The 16764-nt window shown below is 34.9% G+C and overlaps 2 protein-coding genes across 2 annotated transcripts in view; one reads left to right on the plus strand and one right to left on the minus strand.

The window, feature by feature from the left end:
- Positions 1–238: 238 nt before the first annotated feature.
- LOC110453444 (RNA-binding protein 42-like) overlaps positions 239–16764 on the minus strand; it is a 28548-nt gene continuing 12022 nt past the window's right edge. Inside the window, exon 5 of the mRNA XM_021502391.1 lies at positions 239–1582. Within this exon, the coding sequence (XP_021358066.1) occupies positions 1470–1582 (113 nt within the window). The 3' untranslated portion in view covers positions 239–1469. The remainder of the gene's footprint in view (positions 1583–16764) is intronic.
- LOC110453452 lies at positions 12243–16050 on the plus strand. Its single transcript, XM_021502403.1, has 3 exons — positions 12243–12481; positions 14249–14350; positions 15393–16050. Exons 1-3 carry the CDS (start codon positions 12244–12246, stop codon positions 15452–15454), a joined length of 402 nt encoding a protein of 133 aa, XP_021358078.1. The 5' UTR covers position 12243; the 3' UTR covers positions 15455–16050.

The raw sequence follows: 16764 nt of genomic DNA on the forward strand, positions 1-16764 counted from the left end.
AATGCGAGTATTGACACTACATGGTCAATGTGTTTTTTTGGTTTCGGCGTTTCAAAGATGACCCAGTGTTATCTTACAGTGAAAGTCAAACCTATTTGTGAAATTTACTTAAGTATAAATCTATATATAGCATCAATGCTTTAATGTTTCACGACTACCTCGTGTCATGTATACACTTAATTACTGAAGACATCGACAGTTACTGTAGAGATAATGAAATAAAAACACACAGATAGTAGGTACATCAATTATTTTTATTTTTTATGATATCAAACTTGCTTATGCTGTGTTATTACACACAATACGTTTGTTAAGACTGGCATTTTGGTCTCCTACCCTTTTACTATGGACATACATACCACTTAATAGTGTTTGGTATGGATCCCACTCAATGTAGTGAAAAGGCTGTTTTTATTATTATTGCAGGAAGTTTTACTATTACTGATATTTACCAGAAAGACTATTTTGAGCCAAAAAATATCAACAGAACATTACAATATATAAGTTATTTTCATATACCTACTTTAAACTTTCTTTGCTATTATTACTTGTCATTTGTAAGTGGTTGTATTTGCGGCAGATTCTTTTTTTAAAGCATCCAACAGCTATTTTCATATCTTATCTCTGTCCTGACAGATTTACTACAAGTTTAACTTTGCTCATAACAAATAAACATTTTGGCTTCGACTGAAATGCTCAAGCCTTCATCTTAAGTATTTACTTCATTTTTGTTTACAATACGAAACCGACAACGACATAGATGCAGATTCTACAATCGCCAGTAATATATCTTTTTTTATTATTTTTCATCCCGAGGAATACTGTTTGTTTAAACATCACAAATAATTCGACAAGAAGTTGTGCTTTATTAAGGGATATTGTTGTTACGTACCAGTTTACTCCTGGCTGTGTGCTACTTCTTGATATATATATATATATACTAGAATGTATGACCGTATAACAATGCACAATCCCAGAATAGTATAGCGCATTATCTATTTATGTAAAGACCTACGGCAATACATATGTTTTATTATTTGATCCCGTTTACAATGTCACCACAAAAAATAACGACATAGTCCTCCTGAAATTAACAACATTAAAAAATACTGACAATGCAATCGCGGTATTCATTAGATCAGACACGTGGATTGCTGTTTTCAGCATACACTGGTGTCTACTTTATACGATTTTGCATGATAACACCGTTCAATTATGCAGACCAGCATCTTATTTGTTTATGTTTACTTCAATTATATCTGCGTCCGACCAAACATTTCAGTACAGACATCAGCCCGTTAGTTTTTTTTAATTTTCACAAGCAATCATGATTTCGAAAGTAAATCCATAGATAACTCCTTCAAAGAAAATGACAACGTTCTAAAAGTCCTGAATCTCCATGGTCATTTGTGCATTGTCAAAAGGTACACGGATATCACTGATATAATTCGATCATCCCCTCTGCATTTTCATCTCAGTCCAAGACGTTTCTTCTCCCTGTCCTTTCGTCGCACGACGTCGATGTTTCTCTCCTTCCACACACTTTTCCTGAGCTTAATCGGCCGGTTACCAACATATTTACCTACACAAAAAAAACAACATAACATCCAACTTCAGTTTGAGATAAATAACCAAAAAAAACCCACGCAACATCTAACTTGAGTTTGAGATTAACATCTTATCAGAACAGGCCTCTTCATAAATGAAGCCTACAGAATTATCATACCCAGTTTTGTAAGGTGTGCATAGATCCCTGTTCTCATGTTCTAGGGACATACAGGACCCATACGAACATTGTAATTGTAGGCACCATAGTACACACAACTGACCTCAGTTATCTCGAATATAAATGACATAATATTTGGATTCGAGTAGCAACTCCCTAACTAACATGTCCAATAGCATGACTGAATGACTCGTATATCTTAAAAGAAGTTGTAAGAATGTTTTAACACTTCTGACCTTTCTGACCTTTAAAGTGGGTCAGGGAAATATATCATAACTAACTTCAAGTTGATAACTTGTCATCGCTGCTGCAAACTACAGACAAAAGGAATGGACACGTCGCCGCCAAATCTACAGATGGAGCCGCTCTAAGATTTTAACACATTTGACATGTGTGACCTTGACCGTTGTTCACTTATTCTGTCAACAATTTTTTAGAATTTCAAAAGTAAGACTCAAGTTCTAAGATAAATATATTTGAGGTAGTTAATATTTTCACAGCTAAACGTTGATAATTGTTCAAGATACAGGTCAAATATCAAGAATATATGCTTTAACGACCTGAAGAAATAGTTGTTTGAAGAGTTCGTGGACACCAGAGGACGGACGCCGCCTCATCACTTTAGCATGTACACTACACAACAAAGATAACGCCTCTAACAGAGCTGGAACCAAATGAAAGCTACCAGTTATCAATAAAACGCCGGGAAAAGAAGTATATGGAAATAGATTCTAAAATGGACACTCACTTTTTGGATCGAGTATCAATATGCAAAAAATAATGGATATAAATAACAATAGATAAAAGAAAACATGAAAACATCATAAACAGTACTTTTAAAAGAAAAATAAATAGTATTGATTTTATGAGTTTGAAATTATTTACTACTCAAAAAAAAATATCGTTTTCGGGCAAATTCTTTAGTGCAGTTCACTCAATGATTTGATGATCATTGTTGTTTTGGTTTATTTTCGTGTACCTCCTATCATATATGCATGGTCTTTGCTGTACACATAACTTAGTTACGTAAAGGTGTATACAACACTCAAAGAATAGCCTTTGCTAGCTCCAGACAGGCGGACTTTAACGGGTTATCGAGCTCCTAATATCATTGATACAGAGTTCCTGGTACACCTATATCAAATATCGAAATTGGACAACACATTTAGTTCAGCTTTTTGTCAGATCTATTGTGTATTGTTATGTAAAAGTACGCATTTAAATTAAAGAAAAAACAAGAAATACGTATGATATCCATCCAAACAACTTGAATCTGCAATTATACATATTACAAATAGAAATAAAGAAAGGCCTATGCTTTTTTATCACGGGATTAAAGGTACGTATAGTTGAAATGTTTATAACATTTTTTATTAGGCTATACATTTTCTCCGATGTCACCATTTCCTACTCATTCAGTAATCAATGTATGCACACTTGTAACCATTTGTACGTAATGTTTGGAAAAATCCATTAACAGAACCCGGATGTTCAAAATCGTGTAAGCTTAATGCAATTTTTTTTAAATGACATTTTTTTCAGAAATGTCTACAAATTAATAAAAAACAACAACTTGATGTTATAAGATACTCAATTATAATCCCCACACACAGATCTAAAGAGTTAAATTTCAGTATTGTTTTTAAAAAATATACCGATTTCATATTTTGTTAAGCTGCCGCTAAGCGAATTATGCTTTGAGCCTCTAGTTCCCGATCTATAACAGTTCTACAACTTGGTTGATGACGGTAAAATCGCCTAGTTTATGGTTCTGTATATCCACATCTATCACTCAAGATCAACAAACTCGTTACGATAAATAGACGCCCACTCACATACTATACCAGGGTATCACAGATCAATACCAAACCCGTGTAGCCTTGATCTATGACCTTTGAACTTAAAGCAATCCATAGCAAAATGTTTGATGAGGAAGAAGTGTGTTAACTCTGGGTTTGTTCTGTTAACAGAATTCCGATATTTTGTGAAGAAACCAATGCACTGTTAATATTAAAAGGCGTTAACATAACATTTATAATTGGGACTTTCAAAAACAATCCCAAACAAGCATTTGAGTTAAGAAGCATTCTAAGATGTTTGAGATGATTTGGTCAACGTGAGCTTCAGTTGTTTCGCAAAGTTCTGACCAACAGATGGTCAAGCGGCATTATAATATTCATTCCGATATCAAAACTCCAGAATGAGTAGAGAGGTGGAGGGCTTGGGTTAACCTTGTGACAGTAATATACGCGAGGCATACGCTCAAGTACAGTGCACGTACGATTATGTAACAGCTGAATGGGTCAAAAAGCATCTGCATGTGTATGATATACAAGAAAACTGAAGAAGACATGACAATTATTCATTGCCGAATATAAACAGTGTCGACACAATCTTGTTTAGATAATGTATAACTATATATATATATATATGTATGTCATAGCTCCCCTGTCATGAAACAAACAAATGAGTGATAAGTTACGATATTTATATACTAAAGACCACAGTATTAATTTTACGATCTTGTGACGTGCAAAAATGGCCAGGAATTAAGCATAATTTTAGCTAATTTTACTTTACCATAAAACATCCTTGTTTTAACTTTTGTAAAGAAACATCTAGGAGCCATGTGTTCACTTTAAAGAAATGTGTCCTTCATTAAATACATGTCCCGTTTGAGTGTATGCGACATATTCCAATAGTGGAATTGACCAACCCTAGGAAAGCTCTTTCTTCTATCACATTATTAACGTTTGAAACGCGTGTTTTGATTGGATACGGACCATGTTGTAATTTGCTATATAATCATGATCAATTGTGTTTAGCTCCTCCCATCGCACTTAAGCCACGCCACGTTTCTAACCAAAACAATATGGCGTCAAGCTCGCCTTTTAGCGAAATCCCGCTGATAAGGCTAGCAGGCAATGCAATGCAATGCAACAAAACAGAAACGACCGATTAAATTATGTGATGAATGAATTAAAAAGTAAAAAGTAAACATTCCTTGTTCTTACTTCCATTTATTACTGAAACGTTCGTTCCATCTGTGTGAAGGCATCTAGTTAGATCCGAAATCAAATGAAACATTTCACATGTGCCGTATGAATTTACAAAAAACTCTTAACAAATCTATTCAAATAATCACCAATTTTGTCGAAAGGCACAGATTGGTGTGCATACTGATATGGAAATGTAAGAATTTGGTCAATATCAATCCAAATGTGTCGTGTAAACTTTGGTAACACGAACAATCCAAATATTCCGCCTCCTCAACATACAGATCGAGCGATCGCGAGTATGGGCGGGGCTAACATGACCGACTTCTGAAAGCTACTTTCCAATTGGTCAATCTGCAGCAGAATGACACGTCACCTGTTCAAGTCACATATTACTTTACTACGTACATTTGTACAAGGAAATACAATGTTTCTAAACATATTAGCGTAGTATATTTGTTAAGGTGCGTTAGAATGGGGATAGTACGTTGTTTTTCGTGTCTATACTGGCGATTAGAACACAGTATAGCCACTCAAAACAACGTACTATCCCTTAAATATGTGTCAATATAGAAATGATCCATGTAGATGAATGATACAAAAACTAGAGAATTACAAATCGGAGATACGAGACACTTTTGTAAATGAGGTTACTGAAATTCCGAAAGACCGTGAAACACACACACACAGATAACTGTACCTATAAAACATGGTAATAGATATATGGCAGATGTTCCTTCCTTTTAATTTTAATACTCATCGGTGACGCCAGGGACCAAAAAGCCGGAAATACAAATTAGTGTGAAAAGTATTTTTATGAACCACGTCCATATTCAAAAAGATAACTGTGGCTTTAAGGTATTTATTACTACGACCCTTATTATTGAGTAAGTAAAAAAGAAACATATAAAAATTGTGTATTACAGCATTTATACAGCGTATTTATAATAGCATCCACGTGTCAAAGGAATTCCAGATGATGAAAGTGGACCCAAACGGTTTCCTTTAGGCTAGTTAAGATGGAGAAAATGTATATAGGTGACAGCTGAAGTTCGATAAGTATGATGATATTGCCGCTTTGACAACAGAGCACTGCGCGCCCGACGTGTAGTTATGATGATATTGCAGCTTTGACACCAGAGCACTGCGCGCCCTACGTGTAGTTGTTCTCGGACACAATGAAGTGTGAACAACACAGATGTAAGTAACAAGGACAGAATATCGACCGGTATACTCCGACAATCCCGGAGGGCGATCAACAATCTTCTTATCAATAAGCCTCACATCAAAAACATGGCAGGGTTAACTTTGGTGAAAGGCGTTGTCTCGGGGGATTATACCTATTATACAAGATGTGTCGCAGACATCTTTTACTTCTTCAGAAATCAGTTTTGTATCGTTTGTATATTGTTAAGACTCTTCACAACTTCAGGAATATCTTAACAATCTTACAAACAAACAATTGAACAACATAAGTATCGTAATTGGCAAACTAGAATGTTGTGATGAATAAATGTATTTGTATGGAGCAACGTCCAAAACAATAGGGTCCTATCATGACGACGATGTCTAACAAAGATACAATGATAGAGACAGAGATACAACTTGGATATATTTAGTTTTATAATTGACCGGCTCAATTACGGTCAATTATACGGAAACGAGAGTAAAACGCTGACGCTATATCTAAGATGCACTAGCGTACGAGAGAGTAAACTTGTTAAAACAGAAAAAAAAGATATATGTAACATACCAATTATACATAAGGAAAATTTGGCACTCGAAGCGAGACTAAGAAAATAGGAATTCGAACCGATAGGAGGAAGCAACACAAAAGGAACAAACACCGCTATTAATAGTATACCATCTTTGGAAATCCCCCGAGGTACGTCTGTGATTGATATATCAACGATCTTCAAGAGGAAGGAGTTGTGCATGCGATATGCTTGCCATTGAAAGTATAGTTATTCAGAACCCGTTTATGCACATATTGCTTCTGCACGAGTCCATTTCAGAGCAAGGACCATGACCTTTGACTATCCAAACTGAATATATTTTTTGTTCTTCATTGGGACAACCCATATACCGCTCACGTCTGATATTTGAATGATGAATAGTTACTTAATTATCAACATACAGAGGGATCTACTTTTTTAGCTCCAATTTCTTGTTATCATTTATTCGTGAAAATTGATTTTAATAACCATCGACTGATCAAGTCCAAATCAGTGGGGTTTTCCCCTTCAATATTAATATAAATAATGTATCTGAACTTAATTAATATTGAAGTGAAAAAAACACTGATATGGACTTGATCCGTCGATGGTTATTGAAATCAATTTTCACGAAGTATCTTGCGGGAATTCACTCGAAGGTTTAATCCATCGGTAGTCTCTTTCTCCATTACAACACAATATTAAAAGTAATCTTTAAAATGCGATAGGAAATTGTGAAATCCTATTTTTTGTTTAGCGTCACCAACGAAACATTACTCTAATATCAGTAATCTCGACTTATCAGCGGCTGACAGTAATAATTGTCACGATAAAATCAAACCAGACATGCAGTACAGACAATCTACCACAACGTTTCTGAAATACCATTTTTACTATCAATGTATATGTATGAGCATTTTAAATATCGAACATGATTTTAGTTGTGCATTTTTATGCTGTTATTGCATATTGCATTTAATTAAAGCTATGATGATTTATTTCGCGTATCAACTATATAGCTGTGTACAAACAAAAACAACATATCATCTACATGTGCAAACAGATTAAACGCATTTTCTTAATATAGACTAGTCAATTTGACTTGTAACACGTTTTTGTCGGGTCGTCAAATTCAAAGCCTGATTTGATTGTACTTAAAGAGTAAAGCAGTGTACAGTGTGAGCACTTAACGCGGTGACACCAAGCTGCAGTACATGTAAGTATATAATGATCATTTGATTCTTTGTAGACAGACACTAGTTATCATTGTTATACAGATTCCATACTGACTGATTGTTATTTGTTATTTCTTAATCAACCCTGTTTCATTTGATATTGATAGAATACTGTTCTTACAAGTTTATGTTTGAAAGTAATTTTAACTTCCTAAATTCAAATATTAATGAAACATAATGGAGAGGACAATTCAATCATTGATGTTATGTTGAATGTTGATATTTAATTTTGAAAATACTATAAATTCCGCAGAAGGCTTTAGCTGAACGTACACTTATTTACGTAAAACATCAAAAGAACATTTGACATTGCTAAGTGATAAAGAGCTCAAACAAATAAATCATTGAATTACAATTATGTGTTTGTTTGGGTTTAACGCCCTCGCAACAGCCATGTTGATATGAGGATTGGTACCCAGGGAGACACCGACGAAAGGAGATGGTAGACAGGGGGGTGGGGGTGGGGNAGCAGATCACTTTTGTTAGAATACATGAAGAATTCCCCGTCTGTATGATGCGTATAATTCAAATATATATTGACCGTAAGATCACTCGTTAAACAATAACTTTTCTCTGTATTATATATTGAAGCGAAACCTGTGACTCTTCTCAGCTTAATGGTAATCTCGAGTTTTCAGCACTGAGTAATGATCATAACGATTAAATTAATCCAGACAAGCTGGAAATCGACTGCTACATCGCAACATCAGTTACAAACTATAACATCATAATATAAGGGTCGTATTTATATCTTAATGTGTTTAAAACTATCACAGTACATTGCTAACCACTGATTAGTTTCCTCAACATTAATAAATCGGTAACTGTTTCCTTTAACAGACAACAGAAATATTGAAATTTCTCGTCAATGACAGAAGTGCTTCTTCATTACATTTTTCTCACAATTACCATAATATCAATGTCATCTATAATGTATTTAATTGGTTTAATGTGTCTTCTAAAACGTCAGCAACACAGACAAACACATCCTGATATGATTTAGTTCGCCGTTAAAGTTGAATAACCACATCAATAAGAACAGTATAGTGTGAGTGCATTATATATTTCCAAATATTTCACAAAGCCTGAACATAAATAACTTTGGTTAGTCACAAATCCAAAGAAACAGGGAGCATATTTTTACTACATCATTAACAAATTGTATCTCAAAACAGTTAACTAACACAAATAGTGCCGTCTTCAATAAACATTTATTCCAGACAACAGATGTGTGAATCGTAGTTTGTCAGTTGCTGTCACAGATGACGGTACAGCGATATCTGCACTTTTCAATTCTGGTAAAAGATACAGTATGCCAAACTAAACTAAACTGCAACATGTAGTGTTTCGTCCCTCTATGACTCATCACCAAAAACACAGTAATCCAAACTTGTATGAACTATTGTTAAAGCAAAAGGGGAGGTGCGCCAAAACAATCGTATTCCAAATATTACTGAAGTACTGGCTAATTTTGATTAAATAATGAGTAAGGTGTGTATATCATGAGCTCTGTCACTACTCAAAACTGATTATTGTGGCATGCAGATGATGTCGAAGATGCGAATAGTGTTTCGTTATTGTTCATGTTTCGGCGTATCAAAATATTATACACAAATCTTTCGTATCCAATCATACGGTTTACGCTGCTAAAAAGAGATATTCCCGTATGAAAAATCACAAATAGTAACAGGAATAATTTCGAAAATTAACCGAAATGTACGTTCAAGAGTTTGCGCTACGGCAGAGTGGATTACACTTAAGAGTAACTAATCATCACGATCATGGCGACCAAACTCACAACGGTGATGAAGCCTATCGCCGATAATACGTCTTTCCAGTAACATCGGTACATAGCACCGTACCTCTCGCTTACAGTGTTTAATTGCATACAGACCAGGAGTGGCACTAAACAGAAAGTACACAGGTCCAAATTCCACCGTATGTTTATCCGTTTGAATGAACATAACGGTCTGATGTCTGTTGGTCGCTATCGGTGTGTCCCTTTTCGATAAATGTAAGATAAATTGGACAATGAATTCATTTCCCTCTATTCATATTCCTAAAAGCCGTGTAAAGCACACTTCGCCCGTATAAATTCGGACGTGTTACAGAGCTTGGACAATAGTTGGCGCTTGAGAGCAAGGAGAACATCCCAGCGAGAATCTGCTATAGTATTCACATTGCTCTGAGGATATTTGATTTCTTCCTTAATGGATTGATATATCCATCCTTTAAAAAGGAGTGAACTGTCAGAATTAACACAGATTCTTTTATTTACAGTTAATATCAGCGAAACAAACTGGAACATTTCTGTGATACACAAATCTCCTAAAATCAAAGGTAAGTTCTTTACAAATCATAACTTTGGAGACATATATGCAGTCGATACTTGGTGATGGACATATCAACATGTGTACTGTTTAAATGTGCATGGTTAGGTATCTGAAGTACCCAGACGTTAATGTTAATGAAATATATTGTTAAATTCTTGAATTGGATTAAATGGTTCAATATTCCGTACACATGATTAAAATTTAATTAGTTTCTAAACCGTAAGTATGAATATTTCTATATTCACTAATGACTGCATGTTCAATTCAAGTAATTCGTTTATCTACCTTTTAGCGTACCTGTATATTATTGTGATAAGGAATATGAGGCCCAATTTTCTGCTTTACCAAACAGTGAATGTGTATACCACACTCCATCACAGAATACTGTTTGAAACATTTGCATATTCTAACATGGGATGGTCAATACCTAATTAGCCAATGTGAGTTGGTATTTTTGTCAGCTCATTTTACCAAGAGAAAACTTGTACACATGGTTGAAAATTCCGAAATTTTCGATTTTGTCGTTAATTATTGAATGTCCAGGTTGAAGTCGTAGGGCCTTGTAAACATTTCAAATCATTCACTGATGTAAACATGTTTTTTTTCGATGTTGAAAACCACTTTTACTTCATTTAAACTGTTCTAACTTAGGCACAAATAGGTGGTCACTATATGTTAATACTAAACCATTTGCCTTTCAAGCTTTCGCAACATTACAAAACAGCTAACTCTCTCAGTGTGCAACGTATAAGCTCATAAAAATATAAAGAAATGCCCTTCAAAATTTAAGACTATAACAACGTGTTTAAGGGAATGAATATCCAACGTAACTACTCCTCTCCGATGATGTAAGGCTCGCGCCAGGTACGAGCGGCCGTAGAATCCGATCATTGGTATTGAAATATCAAGTACGATCATGAAGTCACGTGCTTAAAACTAAACTTGTTTTTTTAATTCTGATTATTCTTTCAACAAATTCGCTAATCAGTCTGTCATGCTAAATGAGTACAGAGTTAGCATGTCACAAAGAACTCGCTATTACAAATCCTGCTCCATTCTTGTAACAAAATATACCCAAGTATTGGATTGTAATAAAAGACATCATTTGTACTTTTATTACTCAAACAGGACTTATTTCTGATTTTATGAAAAAGGGAAAGATGTTTTATTCCACCGGCCAGGGTAAGACATTGGTGTTATCTGTTAATTATTGACTGGTTAATTAAAAAGTGATATAGGATTTCTCGCTTTAGCCATATTTTTATCAAATAATTATACGATTCAAATTATTTCGAGTAACACGAAAGAGCCAAAGCTATCTTATAATTGAACAAGGTGTTCCCCTTTAAAAATCACAGTTCTTAATATGATTCCCATTACATACTAAATCCAGTTGACAACTGCTTGACTCTCGGAATGAGAATCGTCAACTTTATATGAATCTTAAATGTTAAGATTATCTTGATTTTAAACAGCAACCAAAGAATATATGCGAGCTTTAAAACAAACAAAGAGCGCAAATGACCGGTATTTCGACTTTAAACCCCTGAAAACAACAGCGACATTGGAACACCGGTCATTTTCACTCTTTGCTGTGTGGCTTAGTGGGTCGTTTTGTATATCAAAATTCGAATAACAACGAGAAGAGGATTTCATTAACGAGAAAGCTAATTCATTCTTAGATAACAGTTTAAATTAAGACGTTTCCTTATATAGAGCACAAAACACACCAGATTTGTCATTATGTGCTTTGAATTTGGACAGGAGGATTGTGAAACCAGCTTGTCATTTGAAAGATAGTGTCTGTTCTAATTCCGGAACGATATACGATTACTTCTCAGAATGCACTATAATGAATGGTATAGATTACAACACTAGGGTCATGAATTTATTCTATTCAATCTCAGATAAGTTGATAAATATCAATTATTATACAACCAATTTCCCTCTCCATTCATACAAAATCTGTACCGTATAAAAACGGTAGTCATTAATCACATCAGAGCAGACAAAGTCAATTGGGCCTGCCGGGAACATTTCGTGAGATGCAAAAATCAATTCATTTAGTTAGGGAAAACTTTCAATCAATAATTGTAAAAGGGATGAATAAGTTTGCATTGTTTAATTAAATCAATTTTGTTGTCCCATATAACTGAAATGAGAAACTAGATTGTTAGTGCGTTTCCTTAGTGTTACTGCTATAAAAATAACTACTTTATTCTTTATATTCCAGACAATATGCGGGATAACATGTGTCTGCTTCTCTTTCTGTTGGTTGTGGGACTAACTTATCTACAAGCTGCTGTACCCCAAAACAAGCGGCAAGGAATGTTCGGTCTGTGTCAAGGGTGGGGAGCCGGTTGTTCAATGAACTATCGTTCTCAGAATCGGAGTCATTCAAAATCGTCTACGTCAAACCCGGCGCCTAATTCCAGAAGCTCGAGATACAGCGTTCCTTCCTACTTGTTTACATCAGGTACGTATAGGTTAAATTTGTATGGCGGGTGTCGCCAATGAAGCAAAAGACGCTTACCCTACCGAAACACCTGGACTTATTCTCCTTGTACATTCTCAATGGTCTCCATGTAATCTATCTTTGTTCATATCTTGCCATACAATAATCAATAGTGTTGGGAATCGGACAGAAAATTACAATCGATTAATCCGAAGCCCAAACCGATTGACTATCGATAGTTCAATTGGCTTGTAAGACAGGTGCAGAAAAAGTCCGAAAATTATTATATCTATTATAATATATATATATGATATATGTATTTGTTGTATTGTGTAGTTTCCTAATGTATACTTGTGTTGTTTTGGTTTCAAATTACATAATTTTAAGTGTACATTAACACAATAGCACTTATTTTGCTTCAGATTGCACTAGCTAGTAATCCTTTATCATTATGTAGTATGCTTTACTGCTTCTGTATGCACCTTTTGGTCTTTAGTCACCCTCTGTATTATGCTAACCTGCATGTAACATAACTGCAAGGTGAGTGGATGGCTTTGTAATAGTACTTACTTAAACATGTTCAGTACTCACTAATACTTGTTTTCCAAAATGTATTTTCATATTTGTATCATGACTCAAAACGTAAGATTTTATGTTGAGAGTAAATATATCACAGAAAATACAAACTACAAAGTGTTAAAAAATAACTTCATTTGTCGATTTTCAACAGTCAGTCAATCAGCTAACGAAAATGACCTTCTTCTTTAGGGTGTAGGGAGCCTCTAACGAACTATGCCATTTCAAAGAAATTTGTCATTAGTTTTGTTTATCAATCAACTATTTCAAAATACTTGGCCATTCAGAAAATTTTGATTTCAAAAAGCTTTTAGATACTAACTTATATCGGTGTAATTTATATCGTATTTACCTTTGTTGGCGTAGCTTTTCTTGCATAGCCTACAAATGACTGTTGGCGTGTTTAAATTTCATTTTATCTTTTTTTTTTTGGAACATGAACTATTTCCATACGGCTGATTTAACTGTCCCTGGGTAGGGATACAATTGCAATTCCTCGTCGTTACTAACAGCAGCGGTGGCTGCCATTTTTAATCATGACCATGAGGCGACAGCGAGAGTTTTCAATCGATTGTCGCCGATGTCACACCTGAGCGACAGTTTTCGATTATTAGCGACAATCGTCACAACACTAATAATCGATTTTGAGTTTGAATTTTGTTTTTGTTGACTCTTCGGTATCTTTCGCTGTTCTTTCTAGACCCGAACAAAATAAGCAGATGTCGTTATCACGAAATGCAGACAACATACATGCCAGGTGCAATGTATAATCCTACTTGTTAAATGATGACCATAAGACACACACACACACACACACATAAACACACAGCTGAACATCTCGAGTTCCGCTTTACCATACAATTATCACTTCGGGCTGAAACTAGATAGTACGACGCAATGTCATTTGATCGACAATATTGTCATTATCGACGTTCAAAGCAGTGCTTTGGTGTAGTAATCGGATTGTTTTTGAAAGCTCGTTGATTATCCTTCATACGCCTTTTCAGTTTTATCAAATCAAGAAAAAAAATCGTATACAAAGTTTATGCAATTGAATAAAACATGGAAACATCATCAACTGCAGCAGGTGTGTTTCCAATAATGTATCGGTCATTGTTGATTGGTTCGTTTATATAGAGTGTGAAATAAATTTGAGAACATTGCATGTATCGTGTTACTGGGAAGTTAACATTGTCTGATACTATTCAACAGGTAGTTCATGGAATCCTATAGGAAAGAGGTCGACCTGGTACACAGATATAGCATTTCTACGGAGCCCCCTCGTCTCACTTCTTAACCTAAAAAAGCCCAAAGGTAAGTCATCGTAAAAAGTGTACTGTAATAGGTGTCCACGACCAGCTATTACGCAGGTAATAAGCTTAATGCAAGTTTTATAATATCGGTATCTTTTATACATTATTAAGCAAACCTATAGTGAAATGATAATAAACGAGGTCGAGAATCATCGTGTAGCGGGTGGGTGAATAGTCATCCGGTCTGTCAAGCTGACTAATGCAAATCTGCCTTATAACAATACAAGTATCACAAGAAAATGTAACACATGAGTATACCCGGAACAATATTGGGAATAGATCAACTGCCTTATATTTAACTAATATTAAATACACGTAGATAAATTGAAGCCCCTTTGTTTTCCTTTATCTGTAAACCCGCTATTCTAATCAAGTCGGATATAATGATTTGTCTTTCTTTTCCAACTACATTATGAATTTGCCCTTACTTCAAACTGTCACAACATATGTTGTTGTTTAGATGTACGTTACACTTACTATAAAAATGTTGGTCCGATAGGGTCTTCTTTCAAACCAACAATTCCATTGAACCCTCTAAACCCGTGTGAAGGGAAGATGTGCTACATTTGCTTCACTATTATTGACACAATTCGACATCTTTGGACTGCATTTCACCTAGGTGTTCAATCGAATCTGAACTATTGGTTAAACTGTAATTTCAAAATAGTATAGCTGCTTCAAATTTTCATTTGTTAAAAAACATCCATATATTGTTTATCAAAACAAAACGCATCATTAAAAATATAAGTTTTCTTCTCTATTCACTTGTTCTTATGTACGACTTGATGTAAACACCATAAAAATGGTGACGTGGACAGATTTCAAGATGAGCAACAAAAGAACAAATACTATTTAGCACAATGAAAACATTCCGGTAAAATCCAATATATATACACAGTAATATAGAGGGTCTGACAGACCGACTGGTTGTTCCTTCGTTTCTTCGCTGCTGACAATTGTGAAAATATAATCTTGAATCTGTGGAAATGTCTAAAGATAGTTTTGAAAATTGCATTGATACATTATTTAAACTTATTTTCCAGAGAATCGTCAGTATGCGTTGAGATACCCGCTAGTCTTCCGATCAAAACAACCTGTCCATTGACCAACTAAACGGAAGGTTATAAGCACCGCTGGAATTGCTCAATCAAAGTAATCTTGAAAGACATCCATCACAATAGACTAAAAGTCTAAAACGACCAAACTGAAAAAAGGAACACAACACACATCTTGACCATGTTTTCATGCAAACAATGCCAATAGAAACTTGGATCAACTGTTCTCTTTAGCATTTTGAAAGAATCCGGAATTCATATAGGACACAAAAGTCACTCTATGTGTGAGCAGTTTTAACTTGATGTATTATATAGTGTAATCCCTGAAGCTGAGATACGTTGTTAGTGTAGCCTGTAACACTACGAGACACAAGTTATCTGAAACCTCACACAATGTATACCGGTATGTACCGTGTAGTTACTGAACCCTCACAATGTATACCAGTATGTACCGTGTAGTTACTGAATGGACTACCTAATACAGAAATATAAAAACAATGGTGTAGTAGGAAATATATGTGATAGGATTTATGTTTAGAAATCTGTACATAAGATTCGTAAATGCTCAATGTGGACCAGAAATGAACAAACATTTTTGTATTAATGTTTTTCATTACAACAGTTATAGGTAGTCCGGATAATTAAAATGTGATATTACTTGAGGCTGTGCTTGTTACTTTACAGAAAGAATGCTACATTCACAAAATTAGACTGTATTTTTTATGAGGTCATGAGTGATGATGAGATGGCATTACTGGTAATTATTCGTTTAAGTTTAAAACACGCCGCGTAAGTAACCACGAAAGACAACAACAACCGTTACTCTATTAATTGTGTAACTGATCTAATGGAAGAAAATATTTCATTCAAATTTCTATTTCTGGAGCTAAATTAAAATACCAATTTGTCCGATGTGATATATGTCGAAAATATTTATGAAGCATACACTTTAACAAACTGATATTGACAGTTTGTATGACTTCAGAGAACATTATCCGGGTGTCTTTAGTATTGAAAGACATAGCATACAAGAAGAACCTACCTGTATCTCAGTTATCCTCACGAACATGACAGTTAACATACCACAGACACAACCTACCTGTATCTCATTTATCCTCACGAACATCTCATTTATCCTCACGAACTTGACAGTAAAAATACCACAGACACAACCTACCTGTATCTCATGTATCCTCACGAACATCTCATTTATCCTCACGAACTTGACAGAAAACATACCACAGACCAAACCTACCTGTATCTCATTTATCCTCACGAACTTGACAGTAAACATACCACAGACACAACCTACCTGTATCTCATTTATCCTCACGAACTTGACAGTAAACATACCACAGAC

The sequence above is a fragment of the Mizuhopecten yessoensis genome, unplaced genomic scaffold (genome assembly GCF_002113885.1).
Source record: "Mizuhopecten yessoensis strain PY_sf001 unplaced genomic scaffold, ASM211388v2 scaffold855, whole genome shotgun sequence".
Lineage (NCBI taxonomy): Eukaryota > Metazoa > Mollusca > Bivalvia > Pectinida > Pectinidae > Mizuhopecten > Mizuhopecten yessoensis.

Bases quoted from the DNA above. Each gene is read 5' to 3' on its own strand.
- LOC110453452 (XM_021502403.1), top strand. From the start codon at position 12,244: ATGCGGGATAACATGTGTCTGCTTCTCTTTCTGTTGGTTGTGGGACTA. The intron at 12,482-14,248 runs GTACGTATAGGT...ACTATTCAACAG, and splicing joins TTCCTACTTGTTTACATCAG to GTAGTTCATGGAATCCTATA. The intron at 14,351-15,392 runs GTAAGTCATCGT...CTTATTTTCCAG, and splicing joins TAACCTAAAAAAGCCCAAAG to AGAATCGTCAGTATGCGTTG.